The sequence below is a fragment of the Sebastes umbrosus genome, chromosome 4 (genome assembly GCF_015220745.1).
Source record: "Sebastes umbrosus isolate fSebUmb1 chromosome 4, fSebUmb1.pri, whole genome shotgun sequence".
Taxonomy (NCBI): Eukaryota; Metazoa; Chordata; class Actinopteri; order Perciformes; family Sebastidae; genus Sebastes; species Sebastes umbrosus.
Genome location: NC_051272.1, coordinates 5,551,855 through 5,569,339, shown reverse-complemented (window position 1 = coordinate 5,569,339; position 17,485 = coordinate 5,551,855). Strand labels below are relative to the sequence as shown.

At 39.7% G+C, this 17,485-nt stretch overlaps 2 protein-coding genes across 10 annotated transcripts in view; one reads left to right on the top strand and one right to left on the bottom strand.

The window, feature by feature from the left end:
- Positions 1 to 4,854, top strand: part of ppip5k1b (diphosphoinositol pentakisphosphate kinase 1b) — a 59,779-nt gene extending 54,925 nt beyond the window's left edge. For all 8 annotated transcript variants that reach the window (XM_037767171.1, XM_037767169.1, XM_037767173.1 and 5 more), the window contains one exon: positions 3,345 to 4,854. In XM_037767171.1, coding sequence (XP_037623099.1) covers positions 3,345 to 3,436 — 92 coding nt within the window. In that variant the 3' untranslated portion in view covers positions 3,437 to 4,854. The remainder of the gene's footprint in view (positions 1 to 3,344) is intronic.
- A 9,586-nt stretch (positions 4,855 to 14,440) lies between these two features.
- map1ab (microtubule-associated protein 1Ab) overlaps positions 14,441 to 17,485 on the bottom strand; it is an 81,804-nt gene continuing 78,759 nt past the window's right edge. For both annotated transcript variants that reach the window (XM_037765959.1, XM_037765958.1), the window contains one exon: positions 14,441 to 16,549. In XM_037765959.1, the coding sequence (XP_037621887.1) occupies positions 16,394 to 16,549 (156 nt within the window). In that variant the 3' untranslated portion in view covers positions 14,441 to 16,393. The remainder of the gene's footprint in view (positions 16,550 to 17,485) is intronic.

The window sequence follows — 17,485 nt, the reverse complement described above, 5'->3', positions numbered from 1 at the left end:
CAAAATGTGCCTCTCAAGAATCACTCCAAGTGGTCTAAATCATTTTTCATTCATGTACTGCCGTAACTGCGTAGTGGCTATCGGTTTCATATTCTGCCTTGAACGAGGCTTTTAATCCGCAGCCCTCCCAGTGGAGCTCCCATGTGTGAAAGTGAGTAACTGTACAAATGAGAAGTAGAGCGATGCTGATAAAGGCTGTGCATGCTCAGCAAAACCACGGCCTCCCACACATTCAGCGTGACCTTCACGTACTGTAGCTGGTGGCAGATGTAACCTGATAGGATTCATTTATCTGAAATGACCCTGAGGTTTCAGGTACTAACTGTATCATAACAAACGGGTCACATCACATCAGATCAGATGGAAAAGCATGTGTCCTTCAATCAAGCGTGGAGCTGGGGCTGCAATCTTTTCATTATTTATTAATCTGTTCATAAATCTTTTCATAAATTCATTTTTAGTGAAAAAGAGAGAAACAAAAAGCTTAAAGCTACTCACAGAGTGTCGTGCAAAAATTGCAAGATAAATCAGAAAAAAAACACCAGTGGTAGTGATCGCGCATTAAAATACGTGCAATTTCTCCTAAAAAGAGCAACACGTTTGAAAATGTATAATGGGCCAAAAAGCTTTAATATACGACAAAGCAATGGTTGTACTAATCAGTGATGGCCCACTGTTTTGTTTATAAAATGTCCCAGATGTCGTCTGAATGCTTGTTTCGTCCAATCCAACAGTAAAAAAAGATATTCAATTTATTAAAAAATATTAAACGAGAAAAGAAAAGCAGCAGATTCTTTCATTTAGGAAGCTGGAAATCTGTGAATATTTGGCTTTTGTTATTTGATGAATTACTTAAATGATTAATTGAGTTGAGATTGTTTTGTCAGCTGCTGTTTACAAGATCAAGAATTAACTGTCAAGCTGTACTTGAATCATTAATTGTTTATCAAAATTGCTGGAGGTTTATGTCAACTAATTGATGAATTACATCACCAACTAATCATTTTCCATGGCCCCCTGGCTCTTGGACTAGTGTTATCAAGTTATGTAAAAACTCACCTGGAAGAAAACATGAATGCTTTTTAGTCCAAAACAATTTAGATCAGACTCAGAAAATGCATCAACAGATTTTTTTTTTGTCTCACTTGCCTCTCAGGACTTCCGTACCAACCTTAACAGCCATTTTAAGTTTCTTTGGGTAAGAGCATCATCTAAAATGTGCGTGTTGAATAGCAGGAAGTCGGGGGGGCTTTGAACAGCCTGCATTCTTACAGAATGAGCTGTATTTTAGTAAACAAGCCCTGAAACTGTCAGATGAGCCAAATAACAGCAGAATGTAAATGTCTGACAGGACACCCTGTGGGGGTCAGCATCAGTTATAAAACTTCTATAAAACAGGACTCTGAGAGAACAACTCCTTTTTAATGTTGTCACCCTCCTCTTCGTTTTCTTTCTCAGTCTGTCTTCTTTCTTCTGTTTATCCCCCTGGGTGGTGAGGTGTTTAATTTAGCCTATCCCCCAGTGTTTTTGATTGATGAAGCATCTGTAAGCTCTCTCTTTTACTTATTCTCTCTGGTATCTCCCATTTTTCATCCACCACTTGTGTATTTAGTTTAAATGTGTGCACTTTGTGTGGCTTTTTATTTCTCTGTCGATCTCATTGAACAAAACCGAACTTATGCTGTTTGGAATTTGTATTGTAAAATACATTTCTGGATGTGATATTATTTTATATTATACCACAAAATCTTCTTTGTCCAGAAACCCTCACAGGTACGGCATTTAGCAAAAAACAATATGCTCAAATCATAACATGGCAAACTGCAGCCCAACAGGCAACAACAGCTGTCAGTGTGTCAGTGTGCTGACTTGACTATGTCTTGCCCCAAAACTGCATGTGATTATCATAAAGTGGGCATGTCTGTAAACGGGAGACTCGTGGGTACCCATAGAACCCATTTTCATTCACATATCTGGAGGTCAGAGTTCAAGGGACACCTTTGAAAATGTCCATGCCGGTTTTTCCTCGACAAAATTTAGCGCAAGTTTGGAACGTTATTTAACCTCCTTCGCAACAAGCTTGTATGACATGGTTGGTACCAATGGATTCATTAGGTTTTTATAGTTTCACATGATGCTTTGACAGCCCTAATTACAACCTAAGATTAAAATGTAATCTAAATAACATTGTGTTTGTACCAGTGAGTAGGAAGAGCATGTGTATATCAATATGTGGGGTGAAATTATGGAATGGGTTTTCGATGAAGAAATTAAGCAAAATACAAACAAAAAAATGTTTTTGAGAGGTACAGGGATGAAGAAGGGTTCTTGTCTCTCTTGGGACTGTGATGCTTGTTGTTGATGTTGTTTTATATATTAAGATGATTATTTATGTGTATATGTGATAAACATATACATAACTTAAATTAAGTTACAGAAAGAGGTAGGACGTTATAAGTATTTACTTCTGCCTACTCCTTTTAGAATATATTTATTTAGTTTATTTTTAATTTACTGTTTGTTTACTGTTTATTTTATTGGTTATTCTTGTTTTCTTTTTCTTATAATTTGTTACATGTTCAAAATAAAGTTAAATGTATCTATCATTTATCACCCGGTGTACATGCTGGAGGTTACAGCTGGATGAATACGGCACTTGTTCTGCTGGTGGTGTGACACTGTTTGTCCTCCCATTGGCTGAAGTTACAGGACAGCTGTTTGCAAGTGCAGAGTCATTGGGGCTGTTTATGCGTCAAGATGACTGTGAAACATTTGTAGTCACTCTAGTGAAAGAACTCCCCTAATTTCTTGCTATGGGTTTAAAATGGCCTTAGATATTCATCATTTTATTGACTGATGAATGGAGAGAAAACTTCATGTTAAAATGTACTGAAAGTGATCTTATTGTTAAATTCTAAGAGTATATTCTAGTCCGATTATTGATATACACATTGACGTGCATGTGGCTTGATTTATGACCCCCCCCCCCCAAAAAACCCCACTGTTTTCATAAAGTTCTCCATGGCAACAGAAGATGGAGCGGAGAGGAGATGACGCTGTTGCCTTCCCTGTTTTTATAACCAGATCACTCCCCCCCCCATCTTTGTTCACCTTGTGTCCCTCCACATGACGCACACACAGTGGCAAATAGTACACGCTCAGGGTGGAGGGAGGACTCAGCGTGGCAAGTAATGAGATTAATACTTCCATCAGGGATTGATTGAGTTTAAGATAAGATAACAATGTAGGATATTTATATGAGGTTAAGGTCAGAGCTGTTTGCACAATGTGTTCAATCTGAGCTACAAAGATATTTGACTGAATTATCTGTGTGTTTTTTAAAGATGGCAGTATCCCCTCCAGTGCTGTATCCAGTGCCGGCCCCTCCTCTCCGATCACAGAGAGCTCCGGTCTGAACTTCAGCTTCAGTGAGTAGGCTCTCTGTCTGAGAAAAAACACAAGGACTTCTGGGTATCTAAGGGCACGTTGTGGAGACCTCTGTTTGTCCGCTCCTCCATTCATCTTCTCCTCTGTCCTTCTGCTCACATTCACACAAAGAAAAAACACTGCAGGAGATGCAGATTGTGTAGAGAGGCCACTCTGCCCTCGAGTATTACAAACATTCAGACTGTAAATGTAACCACTCAGACTGCACACGGACTCCTCAGCTGCACACATGTGATCACCCACACCTTCCACTGCTCCGTAAAAGAGAGAGAGAGAAAACACTGGACCGTCAACAGTTTAAAAATCTCTCATCATCACCTCGATCCTCCTCTTCAGTTTGACGACACATTCATGAAACCAGCTCCGACTGAGTGACGGCGCATCGAGCCAACGTTCAGACCAGTTGTGCCTTTCGTTTAATTTGGATGCTGCCTACGCTGAAACAACAACAGTGCCTGTTTGTTTTTGTTCTTTTTAACCCAAATGCTGTTTTGCTAAATATCTTCACACACCAGCTGCCTCATCTCTGACCTTAGACGTGTACGGCTGAAATATATACACAGACTGTGAGCCAATTGTCATTCATTCAACCGTCATCCATTGAATTTGAAATATCTTTTTCCTCTTCACGGATGTGCTGCTCACCCTGAAGCAAAGCATTTTGACTTAGTTAGTTTCTTATGCTGTAGGCTGAAAGTAAAAACTTAAAGGAATAGTTTGAAGTTTTGGCAAATTTGCTTATTCGCTTTTGTTGCTGAGAGTTAAGCTGATCAACAAACATACTTATTTTAAGGCAAACATGATCTCTTCCTAAACCTGACCAGGTAGTTCTGTTGCCTAATAAACCGGTTCTGCCGTGCGAGGGGCTTGTGCAGACATTCATAGGAGAACACTCGAAAAATGAGAAATAACTTTTCCATTGTATGAGAATAAGGGATGCACCAATACCACTTCTTTTCAGACCGAGTACAAGTACTTACTGTACATTTGGGTACTCGCCTACACAGAGTACTTCTCTGTGCCAAAAGACCCTCGTTAACAGCCAGCTGCAGGGTGTGTACGGCACACGGCAGGCTGGGGAGTCCCGCATACGAGGCGACCGGCTCTAGGTCGGCTTGGACTTAGAGCCCCTTTCTCGACGGGGCCCCCTGCTTCCGGTGCGATTGTCGTGCAGCCAGCGCGGGGCTCGGTCCACGTAAAAGGCTCCAGGGATCTACGGCGATGTCAGCTACCCTCCTGACCCGTCTTCAAACACGGACCAGGGAGTCTAACGCATGCGCAAGTCAGAGGGTGCAAGCAAAACCCTGTGGCGCAATGAAAGTGAGGGTTGACGTGCGCCGGCTAAGGTGGGATCCCGGCCCAGCGGGGTCGGGCGCACCACCGGCCCGTCTCGCCCGCACCGTCGGGAAGGTGGAGCGTGAGGACCCGAAAGATGGTGACAAGAGGTTAACGTCACGCCTCCGTAAAGTGGTATCGGTGCCGTTGTATCGGAGCCGTTTTACGATTACATGAGTACATGAGCACAGTATCGGACCCGATACCCGATACTGGTATCGGTGCATCCTTATTGAGAATATTTTGATCTTCTCATCTAACTCTTAATTAAGAAAGCAAATAAACATATTTCCCAAAAATGTCAAACTATTCCTTTAAGGCTATGTAGACATTAGAAACCAAAGGAATGGACCTTATTCAGAGGCCAGTTTGAACGTATTAACAAAGGGGCAGTTGCACAAAAGTGACCTCCTGTAATAAATAAACATCATGCAAACATCAGAAATCTTTATGATTTCAGAGATCACAAACTAATTATTCTCAAGAATGTGTCGGGGTATGAGTTATCATTTCAACGCTCGCTGCCTGCTACATTCAAGGTAATTCACAGGGTTTTTCAGTTTACTTCACAAAACCAAATAGTTATTCAAATACATGTTTGTATCATGTAAAACTCGAGCCAGCTCCATCAAACTGTATTAGTCTTTTCAACGATCGTCTGCTGTTAAATAGAAACATCTGTAAATGTGCCTTTAAATGAATATTTAATAGTAGACACTGTGGGTTTCCTGCTGTATTTTTATTACGTCTTCATTTTGAGGGGGTTTAATGATTTAGAGAGAAATCTGTGGTTTTTATAGTTTTATTTTAGAATTAAAGGGAAGAACCACTTGATTAATAAGTAAATAGTATAAATGTACTTTTACATAATAAACTACCTGACGACTGCTGAATTCTGACTGTTTGCAGTCACCAAATTAAATGTGTATTTTAATGTAAAAATTAATGAAATGACTGTTTTCTAATGATTTATAATGAGTGATACTCAGGTAGACATATTGTGAATGGAAATTAGTTTTATCAACATGTGACTGAACTCGGGGGGGTCGATTCACTTTCAATTATCTTGGAAGGAATAAATTCAGCGGTGAATTTACTTTAAACTCCAAAATAAATACTTTTATTTCTTTGACCAAACTTGTAGAGTTTAAGCTCTATCGTAAAACAAGGACTTCTAGTAGAGCTCGGGGATTATGGGCATTGTGTTCAGACAGTACTGTCTGCAACACCACTAAATAAATAAAATAAATAAAACTGTTCCAGCTCATTTCAAACTAAATTGAAAAATGAACTGACTCCCAAAACCTGGAAACACCTGCTGTAGAACAAAGAGAGTTTTAGTTTTAGATTTGAATAGGACTAATGATTTTTTTTACCTAAAGGTGGGTTGATGCAGGTGACTTTAGTTGTGTATTTATGTGATTATTTAATGTGTTATTTAATGTCAGCCAAAGAGGAGGAGGAGGTGTGTTTCTGTGTTTGGCTGCTGGAGAACAAAGTCGAGGTTTAATGGGTTTAAAATGTGTAAAATGTTTCTGTCGATCTCTTGAGGTTTCGGGTCGGAGGAGGTAATAAAGAAACAATGAAACAGTGAAAACGGTGTTCAATATGTTCTCAAGCACAACAAATCACACGTGTGTTCACAGCTGCTACAGACAGTTAAACTGTGTTTATTAATGTCTCACCGTCCAGACTCATAACCTTTTACTGCTCCATAAACTAAACTCCCCGCCAACACTCTCCTCTTCCTCCCTGACTCATCTCACTTTCTTTTTTCCTCCCTCGACTTTCAGTCCATCCCTCTGCTTTTTCTTGATCCCTCCTGTTTTCTCCTCCTCATCTCCTCTCCTTCTCTCTTTTCCTGTCTCATCTCCTGTCTTTTCCTCACCCTGTTCTTTCTTCCCTACTTCCTCTCCTCCTCATCTCCCCTCCCATCTACTTTTATTTATCCCCTCCACATCTCCTCTTCTTTTTTCCTCCCCTCTCCTTGTCTCGTCTCCTCTCATGTCTCCTCTCCTTGTCTCGTCTCCTCTCATGTCTCTTCTCCTTATCTCGTCTCCTCTTATGTCTCCTCTCCTTGTCTCGTCTCCTCATGTCTCCTCTCCTTGTTTCCTGCCCTCTTCATATCTCTTCTCCTTGCCTTCTCTCGTCTCCTCTCCTTGTTTCCTCCCCTCTCTGTATCTCTTCTTCTTGTCTCCTCTCATGTCTCCTCTCCTCCTTTCCTTCTCTTCATATCTCCTCTTGTTGTCTCTTCTCATGTCACCTCTCCTTGTTTCCTCCCCTCTTCTTCTCTCCTCTCCTTTTTTCCTTTCCTTTCATGTCACCTCTCGTTTCCTCTCCTCTCCTCGTTTCTGCTCCTCTCCATGTCTCCTCTTCTTGTTTCCTCCCTACTCCTTGTTTCCTCTCCTCTCATGTCACCTCTCCTTGTTTCTTTTCCTCTCATATCTCCTCTCCTAAATTGCTCCCCTCTCCATATCTCCTCTTACTGTTTCCTCCCCTCTCCTTGTCTCATCTCCTCTCATTTTTCCTCCTCTCCTCTCCTCTCCTCTCCATATCTCCTCTTCTTGTTTCCTCCCCTCTCCTTGTCTCCTTTCCTCTCATCTCATGTCTCCTCTCCTTGTTTCTTCTCCTTATCTCTTTTCTTCTCGAGTCATCTCCTCCTCTCCTTAATCTCTTGTTCCCCACTTTCTCTCCCCTCCTCTCTTTCCTTCCCCTCTTTTGTGTTTTTACCTCACCCTATTTTCCTCTCTCCTCCTCTTCCTCTCTTCTTGTCTCGCTGCCTCTCCCTCTCTCTCCCACTGCTCTTCTCTCCAAACGACTTTTAAGAATAGTGATGACTCATGCCTCCTCCTATTGCTCCAATGCGTTGCCATGGCGACGCCCACAGATGTAATTGACTCTCTGAGTGATGCTCGGTGGCGGGAGGAGGGAGGGAGACAGACAGAGAGAGACAGGGAGATAGAGAGAGAGAGAGGGAGGGAGATAGAGAGAGAGGGTGGGAGACAGACAGAGAGAGAGAGGGAGACAGATGGAGAGATAGAGGGAGGGAGACAGACAGAAAGAGAGGGAGGGGGACAGACAGAGAGAGAGAGGGAGGGAGACAGACAGAGAGAGAGAGGGAGGGAGGGAGACAGACAGACAGAGAGAGAGGGAGGGATGGAGACAAACAGAGAGGGAGACAGAGACCGCCGACTCACCGGAAGCCAAAAGCTGATGTCATTCAATCTGTCTGGATGTTCTTTCTCTCAGGCTTTATTTCCTACATTCACACACACTTAAACACACAAATGTCCATTCATTCTGACTCTATCACACACACACACACACACACACACACACACACACACACACACACACACACACACACACACACACACAGACACAGACACACACACAGAGCCGTCTCTCTTGCGTCAGTACAAACTCGACTGCAGCTCCTTTCATTCACAGAGCTCACAAGACCACCACTGTTTGGCTGCAGGTAGTTTTGTGATGTTTATTAAGTTGTACTCCAGTAGTGGAAAAGAACAAAGTCTCATTAATCAAAAATGTTTAGTTTAGTGTTAGGGATGCTAATTTAGAAAAAAAAAAATTAACCGATAACCAACCCTCGTTAACCGGTTATTAACCGTTAACCGCTTTTCTCCTTAGAGCAACGAGACGCTCCTTGTGAGTTTTGCTCAGATTTTGAATTAATTATTAATATTTCTTTTAACTGTTTAACGGATAGCGTTAATCGGTTAAAAAATTCTTAATGTCGCTTAACGGTTAAATGGTTAAATATTTACATCCCTATGTATTTTAGTTTAATGACAAATGCCAGACTTACTAGTAGTGGAAACTTAAGGATTTGTCAAAAAGCTTAAACAGTTTTGCAAATGAGGATAAAATTAACGTCCAAGATTTAAAGTGATTTGCCAAAAAAAACAAAAAACTGACCAAGAAAAGGTGATAACCCGCTGGGCTAAGAGGTTTAGTCTGCGGAGGAGATGATTATTATTGTAGTTCTGTGTGATGCGTGCCTCCAAGATTACAGATACAAACAAAAACAAAGTGCTACTCGGCACAAAGTTGTCAGTTGTTGGAGAAAGTCGTAGGTTGCTTATTTACAGTGTTTGCTAACGTGCGAGCTACCTGGTAGCTTACGAGTGCTGACGCTGGGGGTGGAAATTAAGAATCATTTTGCTGATTTGAGTCGTTTTATTTAGTTGAGTTCGTAGTTGTTCATAGTTACTATGTAGTTCATTCACCTTCAACTGCACTTCAGTACGTTCATCAGTAAAGTGTCAGATCAGTATGTGTCTGATTCAAACTGTTATTTCAGTTCAGAACAAAATTATTATTTTTGATAAATTTAATGGTACAGCAGTCCATTATTTAAGACATTATGATTGTTTCTGTGACAGAGATAAAGGTTAAGAAATGGAAAATTCAAGTACAGACTGACATTTATATAAAAATTCATAAATTCTTATTTTATTTCTTCTGTCTCAGCTCTTCCACGTTTGTATTTCCAACTGTAGGAGGTCACCGTGTCCCTTCCTCCTGTTCAGTGATTTAGCTTTTACTCAGCTAATAGCCTGAAATCTAAATGCAAATACAAAAGAGAGAAGTGGGAGGGAAAGACGAGACGAGAGAGAGGAGAGGAACTGTTAGTTGTGCTGAAGAGAGAATTACCCTCATCGTCGAGTCTCCACACAAACACCTGACAGGAAGGCAGGAAGTTAGACCTTGAGTGAACGCCCACACCGTGTCCTCTACTCCCACATAACCCTCTTCCAAAGTCAAAATGCATCGTCATGGTAACCTGGAGGAGGGAGGGGGGGTTGCTTTTCGTGGCGACGTGGCAGCCGAGCAGCAGTGTGTGGGCTCGGTCACCCCACTGAATGTATATAATAGTACAGCATCCACCATGAATGAGCAACAGGCCAGATTTATTCTTTTCTGTTTCACTTTTTATTTCTTCCCGAGTGCAGAAATAAAAAAAATAAAATACAGTGACACTTTACTGCCGGGGAGAAGTGGAGTGAGAGACAAAGATAAATTGGGAGCCATTCATCACCGGCTGTAATGAATGCAGAGTGTGTTACAGCATCAGGTGTAGGCGTTGATCCATCAAGGTTGATTTGGGAGCCCAGATTGATTTCCACCGACCTCCCATCCCTCAGGGAGTGAGATTATTGAGTTGTTCTCTTTCCCTCACTGCTCAGTCAAAGATCTGTAGATATCAACTGGAAAACCGCTAAGTTATTTTGACAAGAGGGGGAGCGAGAATTGAGCCGAAGCTGCTGAAGCTTAACTTCATCTTTCCACCTGACATATCAAAGCTAACAAGCTGACCTGTTGTCTGCGATACTAAAGACAAGCTCATATTTGATTTACTGCAAAAACTATAACCTCTGGTTAGTGTTATGTAATATGTTGTGACAGATGGTGCATCTCATCGATCTACAGGACTTCAACAGTTTCAGGTAGGTAAGCTTCACCACTGACTGATGAACTAATTAAAGCAACACAATCTGGAGACGCTGCAACTGAAGTAATGAGGACCAATGCTTTTTACTATAATGACTTGTGTTTCTGTCGCAGGGGTGTTAATTGCAAGTTTCATCATGATACGATATTATATAGATTCTTTGGACAATGATACAATGATACAGCCGATACCACAATTCGGTTCAATTTAGGGGCCTGCGATTGATGTGAGGCGATATTATCTGCCCATTTAAACCTGCAGGAGGCAGAATGTTTTTAGCATCATTGGGCAAAAAGTCCATAATAACCTTTCAGCATATTGTAATTCAAGTGTTCTGAGAGATAACTAAACTTCTGCTCCTCCTCATGGCTCCGTTTTAAGGCTTTAAAAATTCTAGCCCGGGAGACTTTGGCCAATAACAGGTCATTTCATTGAGAGAGAGCGTTCCTATTGGCTGTGCTCCTGCTGGTGGGCGGTGCTTGGTATTTCTTGGTAGCTCCAGCTCGGCTCTGATTGGTTGTTTTCCTCCGGTCTGTGAGATCCTACAGATGCCGTTAGGAGCACCGGAGGACACAGAGGAACATGATTTCTTTCAGGTTACCTGTCTCTACTGTCAGGCTATAGCGAGCGTTTTATGAAAATAACTTTTTTTAATCATATTTGCTCCAATTCAATCCACTGCAGCTTTAAGTAACTCCACACCTTCGACTTATTTTTCACGTAACTTCCGTACTTAAGTAACGCCACACTGACGTATTTTCTTTCAACCCAGACATTGATTTATTTTGTATGTTGCTGCTGTACTTGAGTAACGGCACACTTCCACAGTTTTTTAACCCAGATGTTGACTTATTTTCATGCATCGTCCGTACTTAAGTAATGCTACTTCCATAGTTATTTTAACCCAGATATTGATTTATTTTTCACGTAACTTCAGTACTTAAGTAACGCCACATTTATGTAGTTTTTTTAACCCAGACGTTGACTTATTTGTCAGATAACTTCTGTACTTAAGTAACGCCACTTCCGGAGTTATTTTAACCCAAACCACAACCTTTTCCTAAACCTAACCAAGTAGTTTTGTTGCCTAAAAGTACTTTTATTTCCTAATATTAACCATGTTTTTCCTGTGAAGTTTATTTTGAAAAGACTGTCTGCATGCAACGTGCTGAAATAGACGCATGTTGCTGGACATACGTAGGAGAACACATGAAAAATGAGGAGTACCTTTTCGTAAGATATACGAACCATTGTATGAGGATACGTTGCACTCCGATTTACACTCTTGATATAATAATAATAATAATAATAATGACCCGTAAAGAGACAAAAGAGACACTCGTGACACATTAAGATTTAAATGTACTTTAATTGATGATCACCAGGCTGTTTCCCTTTTACAATGAATCTGCAGTAGTTCTAGTTTTACCAGTTAGATTTAAAGAGACAGAGAGATATTGAATATTGCGCTGAGGAAGGAAAACATAACTAATAGAGTAATACAATGCAAAAAAAAAAATAGAGATAGAATTAAACAGAACTACCAATACAGCGTCTTCTTAACAACATGTTAATAGGGCAAACAATAAAAGCACAGCCCAGTATTATATTACTGTAGGTCATTTCAGTACCAGTTAAGACAATTAGCTTTTTTTTTTTTTTCAATTATACCTCTTTAAAATAGCATTGTATTTTTTTTTATTATTATTTCCATGTTAAACAATTACATTCAGGATTATAACTAAATAAATCACATGCAGAGAGATTAGATGGACAGATGACACCATATTGTGATCAAATGATATCTTCATTTCAATGCAGGTATGGCGATGAAGTTGAACTGAAAGATGCGATTTTGTTTTCATTCGGTATCTTGTCAGCGTTTTGTGTAGTTTTTCTTAGGAGTAGTTAGCAGTCTTGATCATATTGTCACTAAAACCAGGTACAATGGTATCAGAAGGATAAGGTTGTTATATCTGTTTAGATTTGTTCTGTCCAGAGCGATTATGTACAAATCTGTGTGCACTGTAGCATTTGTTTAACTTCATCGATGGTTTTTTGAGTCTGCATGTGTTTCAAGTCATATTCAGGAAAAGGAAAAAGTTGCAGCTGCAGTTAGTTACTATTTCTGTGTTATTGTTAATGTATTTGTTACGGGATCTCGGTTGCTTTCCGTCGCGTTAGAAATCAAACTTCTCCCCTCTGGAGCAGAACCGTAACTATGGATCTGCTCTCATTCTGAGCTCCCTAAAATGTCCAGGCTGGTGTGAGTGTTTGTTTTGTTTTTATTTATTTTTTTCTCTATTGTTTTGATCCAGCAGCATTCACATGGTAGTACCAACTCTACATTCAGAAAAATAGATCTCCTCTTTAGTGCATTCGGCTCCTGTATAGTCATACAGTTCAGTATTGAGTGATTCACAGCGTTCTACTGATACCTTGAATATCTCAAGGCTGGGTATTTGGAATCTGCCAACTTAAAAAACATCATTCAACGACGAGTACAACATATCAGACTGCCCGCAAAATCTGATCCGTACATTGAAAAGGACTTTTTGCTTTGTTGTTAAGGGAGTTATTTTGAGCCGTCCCCTCGCTGTGCACGTCTTCACGTGCCCTTCAGTTAATCAACTCCCTCCAGACTAGGTGTATAGTTGTGCATGCCCAGCTGTTTAATATACAACTTGCATCAAACTCAGATTCTCCCCAGTGGGATAAAAGAAAAGAAAAGCTGTCTGAATCATCACATATCAAGGCTTACACAGTGCAGAATGGGCATGTATAATGTTAAGGGAGGCCAGGCAGAGCAGAGCAAAGAGGCTTTGGAAGATGAGGTATAAGGTAGTATATGAGCGTTATGGGTTTTTACAGGGAAAGAAAATGGCACTGGTCCCAGGCTAGCATCAGCTGACAACACGCTCTAGCCGTCTGTGGAGTTTGTTCCGTATTGTTTTAATCAGATTGAGTGAAGTTAAACTGTGAAAGCAGAGGATCCTCCCTGTTTTTAGTTGGCAACACCCTGACAATCAATCCGTCATCGATAGCTCAAACAAAAGTCCTTTTTCTGGAAATCCAAGCCTCCCCTCCTCCAATCGCCCAACCTGGCCCGTCCCCAGTCCTCACAAAACAAAACAATAATAACAAGCATGTGATGAGAAAATGGGTTTCTTATTTAGACAAAAAACAAAATGTAAATAAAAAAAATAAATTCTGATTTGCTTCTCAGCACAAATTCAAAGAAAATTAAACCAGAATGAAAGCTACAGTTGGTAACTTTAATAAAATAGTTCTTGTCATACAGTATGTGTATGTGCATGAGACAGATAATCTGTGAAACATATCATGTTCGTCTGCCTCTTTTTAATGCTCCTTTTGCAAGATTCCACCGCGCCCGAAGAAAAACAGCCAATCAGAGCCGAGGAGTATCTAACGTAGCTGTCAATCACTGCTCGCGAACTCCGATCAACGATCAAACTAGGCAGCGCTGATCAAATTTGATTCAATATTCTGCTACTGTAATGCCTATTTCTCACCTCAAATGTTTTCAGAAACATTTGAGTGTACTGTTTAGCCTTAAAATGAGAGTTTATGACTCGACCGCCGTGTTGAAAACAGTCAAACCAAATGGTGCCTTCAAATGGGGTCGTGTTCACGAGAAGAGTTCTTACAGGACCTCTTAAGTGGAAAGTTTCTGAAAGCTCAGAGTTCACGAGTTGTGACGTTTCCTCTGTCATTATGCCTTACTGCATTATGTTACCCACTTGCTAGCTTGCTAAATTGTTAGCCTCCGTGGCTTCTAGACAGTAACATTGATATTGCTGTTGCTTAGCAGCGGTGTTCTCACGACTTAACCACGTGAACACCAAGCGTATTGTGTACAGGACTTCCCGTGTCGTGAACACTAGCCTACGAGTTTGAAGGCACCAAAAACCAAGACCCGGCCGGAGCAAAAAGATATTTTTAGATATTAAGTTACCAACTGTAGCTTTAATTGTTACTCTAAAAAGTTGGATATAAATGAAGAAATAAAAGTGTGCGTCTGTCTCCAATCCGGCTGTGAACAAGCAGAAAGATCTTTCATACTGAACCCACAGAAAAGTCACTCGCCACATCAGCGTCAGAAAGGAACCGTGCTGCGTTATAAAAACAGTTACTCTGTCTTACTCAAAACTACTTCAACAACATTCCTACTTTATATTTGCGTCCAGTACAATCATAATCATTCATGCTCATTCTATAAATATTACTCTGGGATTAATATTAGGTAAATTGCTTCACAACTAAGGTCTTGTCCCTCGCTCAACAGAAAGCTCAGTTTGTAGGAACGTCTCGTACATTATTTTATAATACAATGAAAAGTTATTTCTGCTACCACACTCACTCTCTGTGCTTCAACTACAAACAAAAACCCGACTTCTAAACTCTCAAAAAAGTACATTCCTATTTAGTGCAACACGTTGCTCGAAGACATTCATATTCGTTTGAAAAGTGGCATTTCAGGATGTGGAATTAATGCTGATTTGGATTACAGCGCTCCAAAGTTATCTAGTGTACTATTTCAAGAGTGTGGATCATTGTTGTGCGTATACTGTGTGAACTGATTGGTCCTCTATTTCATAAGTTGTGTACTTGTTTTACCCTGGTTCCTGGCTCCGCTTCTAAATGGCTAACATGTCCTCAAAATATCCCCCTCGCTCCAAAACCACAATCTAAAGGCACATGAAAGAAGCCTCCTGTAACACACTTCACACTTTTTCCTGAAAAATAACCCCAATAATGTATAAATATTGCAGTTCCCACAGGCGTAACACTAGCGGACGAGCTTCCATTGCTACATTTGTCACCGGTCACTGCTTGTTTTTTTCTTCCCCCATCGCTTTGTGATATTGACGGACGGTAAAATGTCGCTGAACAAGAGGAAATGACAGATAACGTTAATTAAACCTTCTTCTCAAACGCATGATCAAAAAACGCTGCATTCGCCTCATAATTTGCTGCATCATCACAAAATATATAATTTATTTAACGTAACTTCTGTATTGATATAGAAACATTTACCCTATAATGTATACTGGAGTACATTCAACCAACAAAGAGCATGATAAAGACTTAAAGAGGAACCATTACATCCAGCAGAGATATGATTAGTGTACAAACATCGTCCTTTTGCCTGGCGCCTATTAAATTCACTCGAGCATAGACAGCCAAACAGTGTAGTAACCTATCTACACTTTTACTGCATTCCACACGTGAAGGCTGGCTAAAGAAAGGATTAACCCTTAACCCTAAGAGTCCGAGCTAAAACGCAAGCATCATGCACCAGCTAAGCTGTGAAAGCCGAGAGGAAAGATGTCCAACGGTGGCAACTTCAGGCACCTCCTAAAACTTCACCACAAATGACGAGAAGGGACGTTTTTTTTTTTTTTGTGTCTTTCACATAACATCAAATTATTACTGAGTTAATCCAAAAACTACTGTAGCGTGATCAGAATTGCAAAGGATGAGCACAGATGGAAAATAAATGGAAAAAATATCTACTCTTCTAAAAAATACTGCAAATAATCTAAACAAGTTATTGATCACTGATTAAATTTGGAGAAGTTAACTATGAAGAACTTCAGTTTTAACAGTGTTTTGGCACTTTGGATGAGGAATTTGCCATTTAGGAGTATTAAATTCCCGTGTTAATTGTGATTTGAGCCGAACCGTTTGAGAACTACACCTCAGGCTACTAATCTGTAGTTTAACTGTGGCATTTGTGAGATAATGATGTCCATTTGTCTGTAAGATATGAGGCAAAGAAAATGTTTTTTTTACCACAATTGTAAGTATAAGAGGTGTGTTAGGGCAGACGGTTAACTCAGAAGAAAACAAACATAAAAGTACGTTATTATTTGCGTCATAACCCCACTGTCACAGAGAGCATAAACCCAGAGCTTTGACTTTGATTTCAGCTAACAGAATCTAGTGTATTCAGGGCTGCAGCAGCAGAATGCGTTTGAGACGGGTACCATGAGAACGAGACGCTTTGAAGAAGCAGAGAGTGCTGTTCGGTGTCGCTCTACCTCCAGTAAGAACAGATGACAGGGAGGGGGAAGATGGGAAGGGGAGTAAGCATAGCGGGGCTTGTGAAGCTCAGAACTCGATCTTGCAGGCAGGGAAGGACTCATCCTGCATGACTACGGTGCTGCTGGAGGCCAGAACCATGATGTTCAGGTCCTGCTGCCTCTCGTGGGTCTGCTGGTACCACTCCCGGGTCACCTCCGTGTCGTGTGTCGGGATCAGAGTCACCTGACGGGGGAAACAAAATGAGATATTTTACTATGACTTTTTTTTTTACTTTAAAAAAAATGTCATAACATAGTATGTAGAAAAAAGTAAAAAAAGAAATGTCAGAATAGTATGTCAAAAAAAGTAAGAAAAAATGTCATAGTATAGAATGGCGAAAAAAAAGTAAATAAATCTCATAGTATTGTTTGTCGAAAAAAAAAATCATAGTATAACATGTAAAAAAAAATCATAGTATGTTGTAAAAAAAATAAAATGTCAGTATTGTATGTCAAAAAAAAGCAAAAAAAAAGTCATAGTATATCATGTCAAAAAAAGTTGTCTTAAAGTATGACGGAAAAATTTTTTAAAAAATGGCGCCATAGTATAATATGTCGAAAAAAAGTCATAGTATAGTAAGTCGAAAAAAAAGTCAAAAAATGACACAGTATAGTATGTTGGAAAAAAAAGTCATAGAATAGTATATCAAGAAAAAAGTTACAAAAAAAGTCATAGCTTAGTATGTAAAAAAAAAAAAAAAATTGCATAGTATACTATGCTGAATAAATAAGTCATAGTATAGTATGTCGAAAATAAGTTAAAGTATAGTATGTCGCAAAAAAGTAAAAGTATAGTATGTCGAAAAAAATCGTATAGTATGTCGAAGAAAAAAGTAAAACAATTTCATAGTATAGTATGTGGGGAAAAAAAGTCATAGTATAGTATGTCAAAAAAAGTAAAGAAAATAAATGTCTTAGTATAGTATGTCAAAAAAAGTAAAGAAAATAAATGTCTTAGTATAGTATGTCAAAAAAAGTAAAGAAAATAAATGTCTTAGTATAGTATGTCAAAAAAAGTAAAGAAAATAAATGTCTTAGTATAGTATGTCAAAAAAAAGTCATATTATACTATGTCAAAAAAAAATTTAAAAGTCACATAATAGTATGTCGAAAAAAAGTT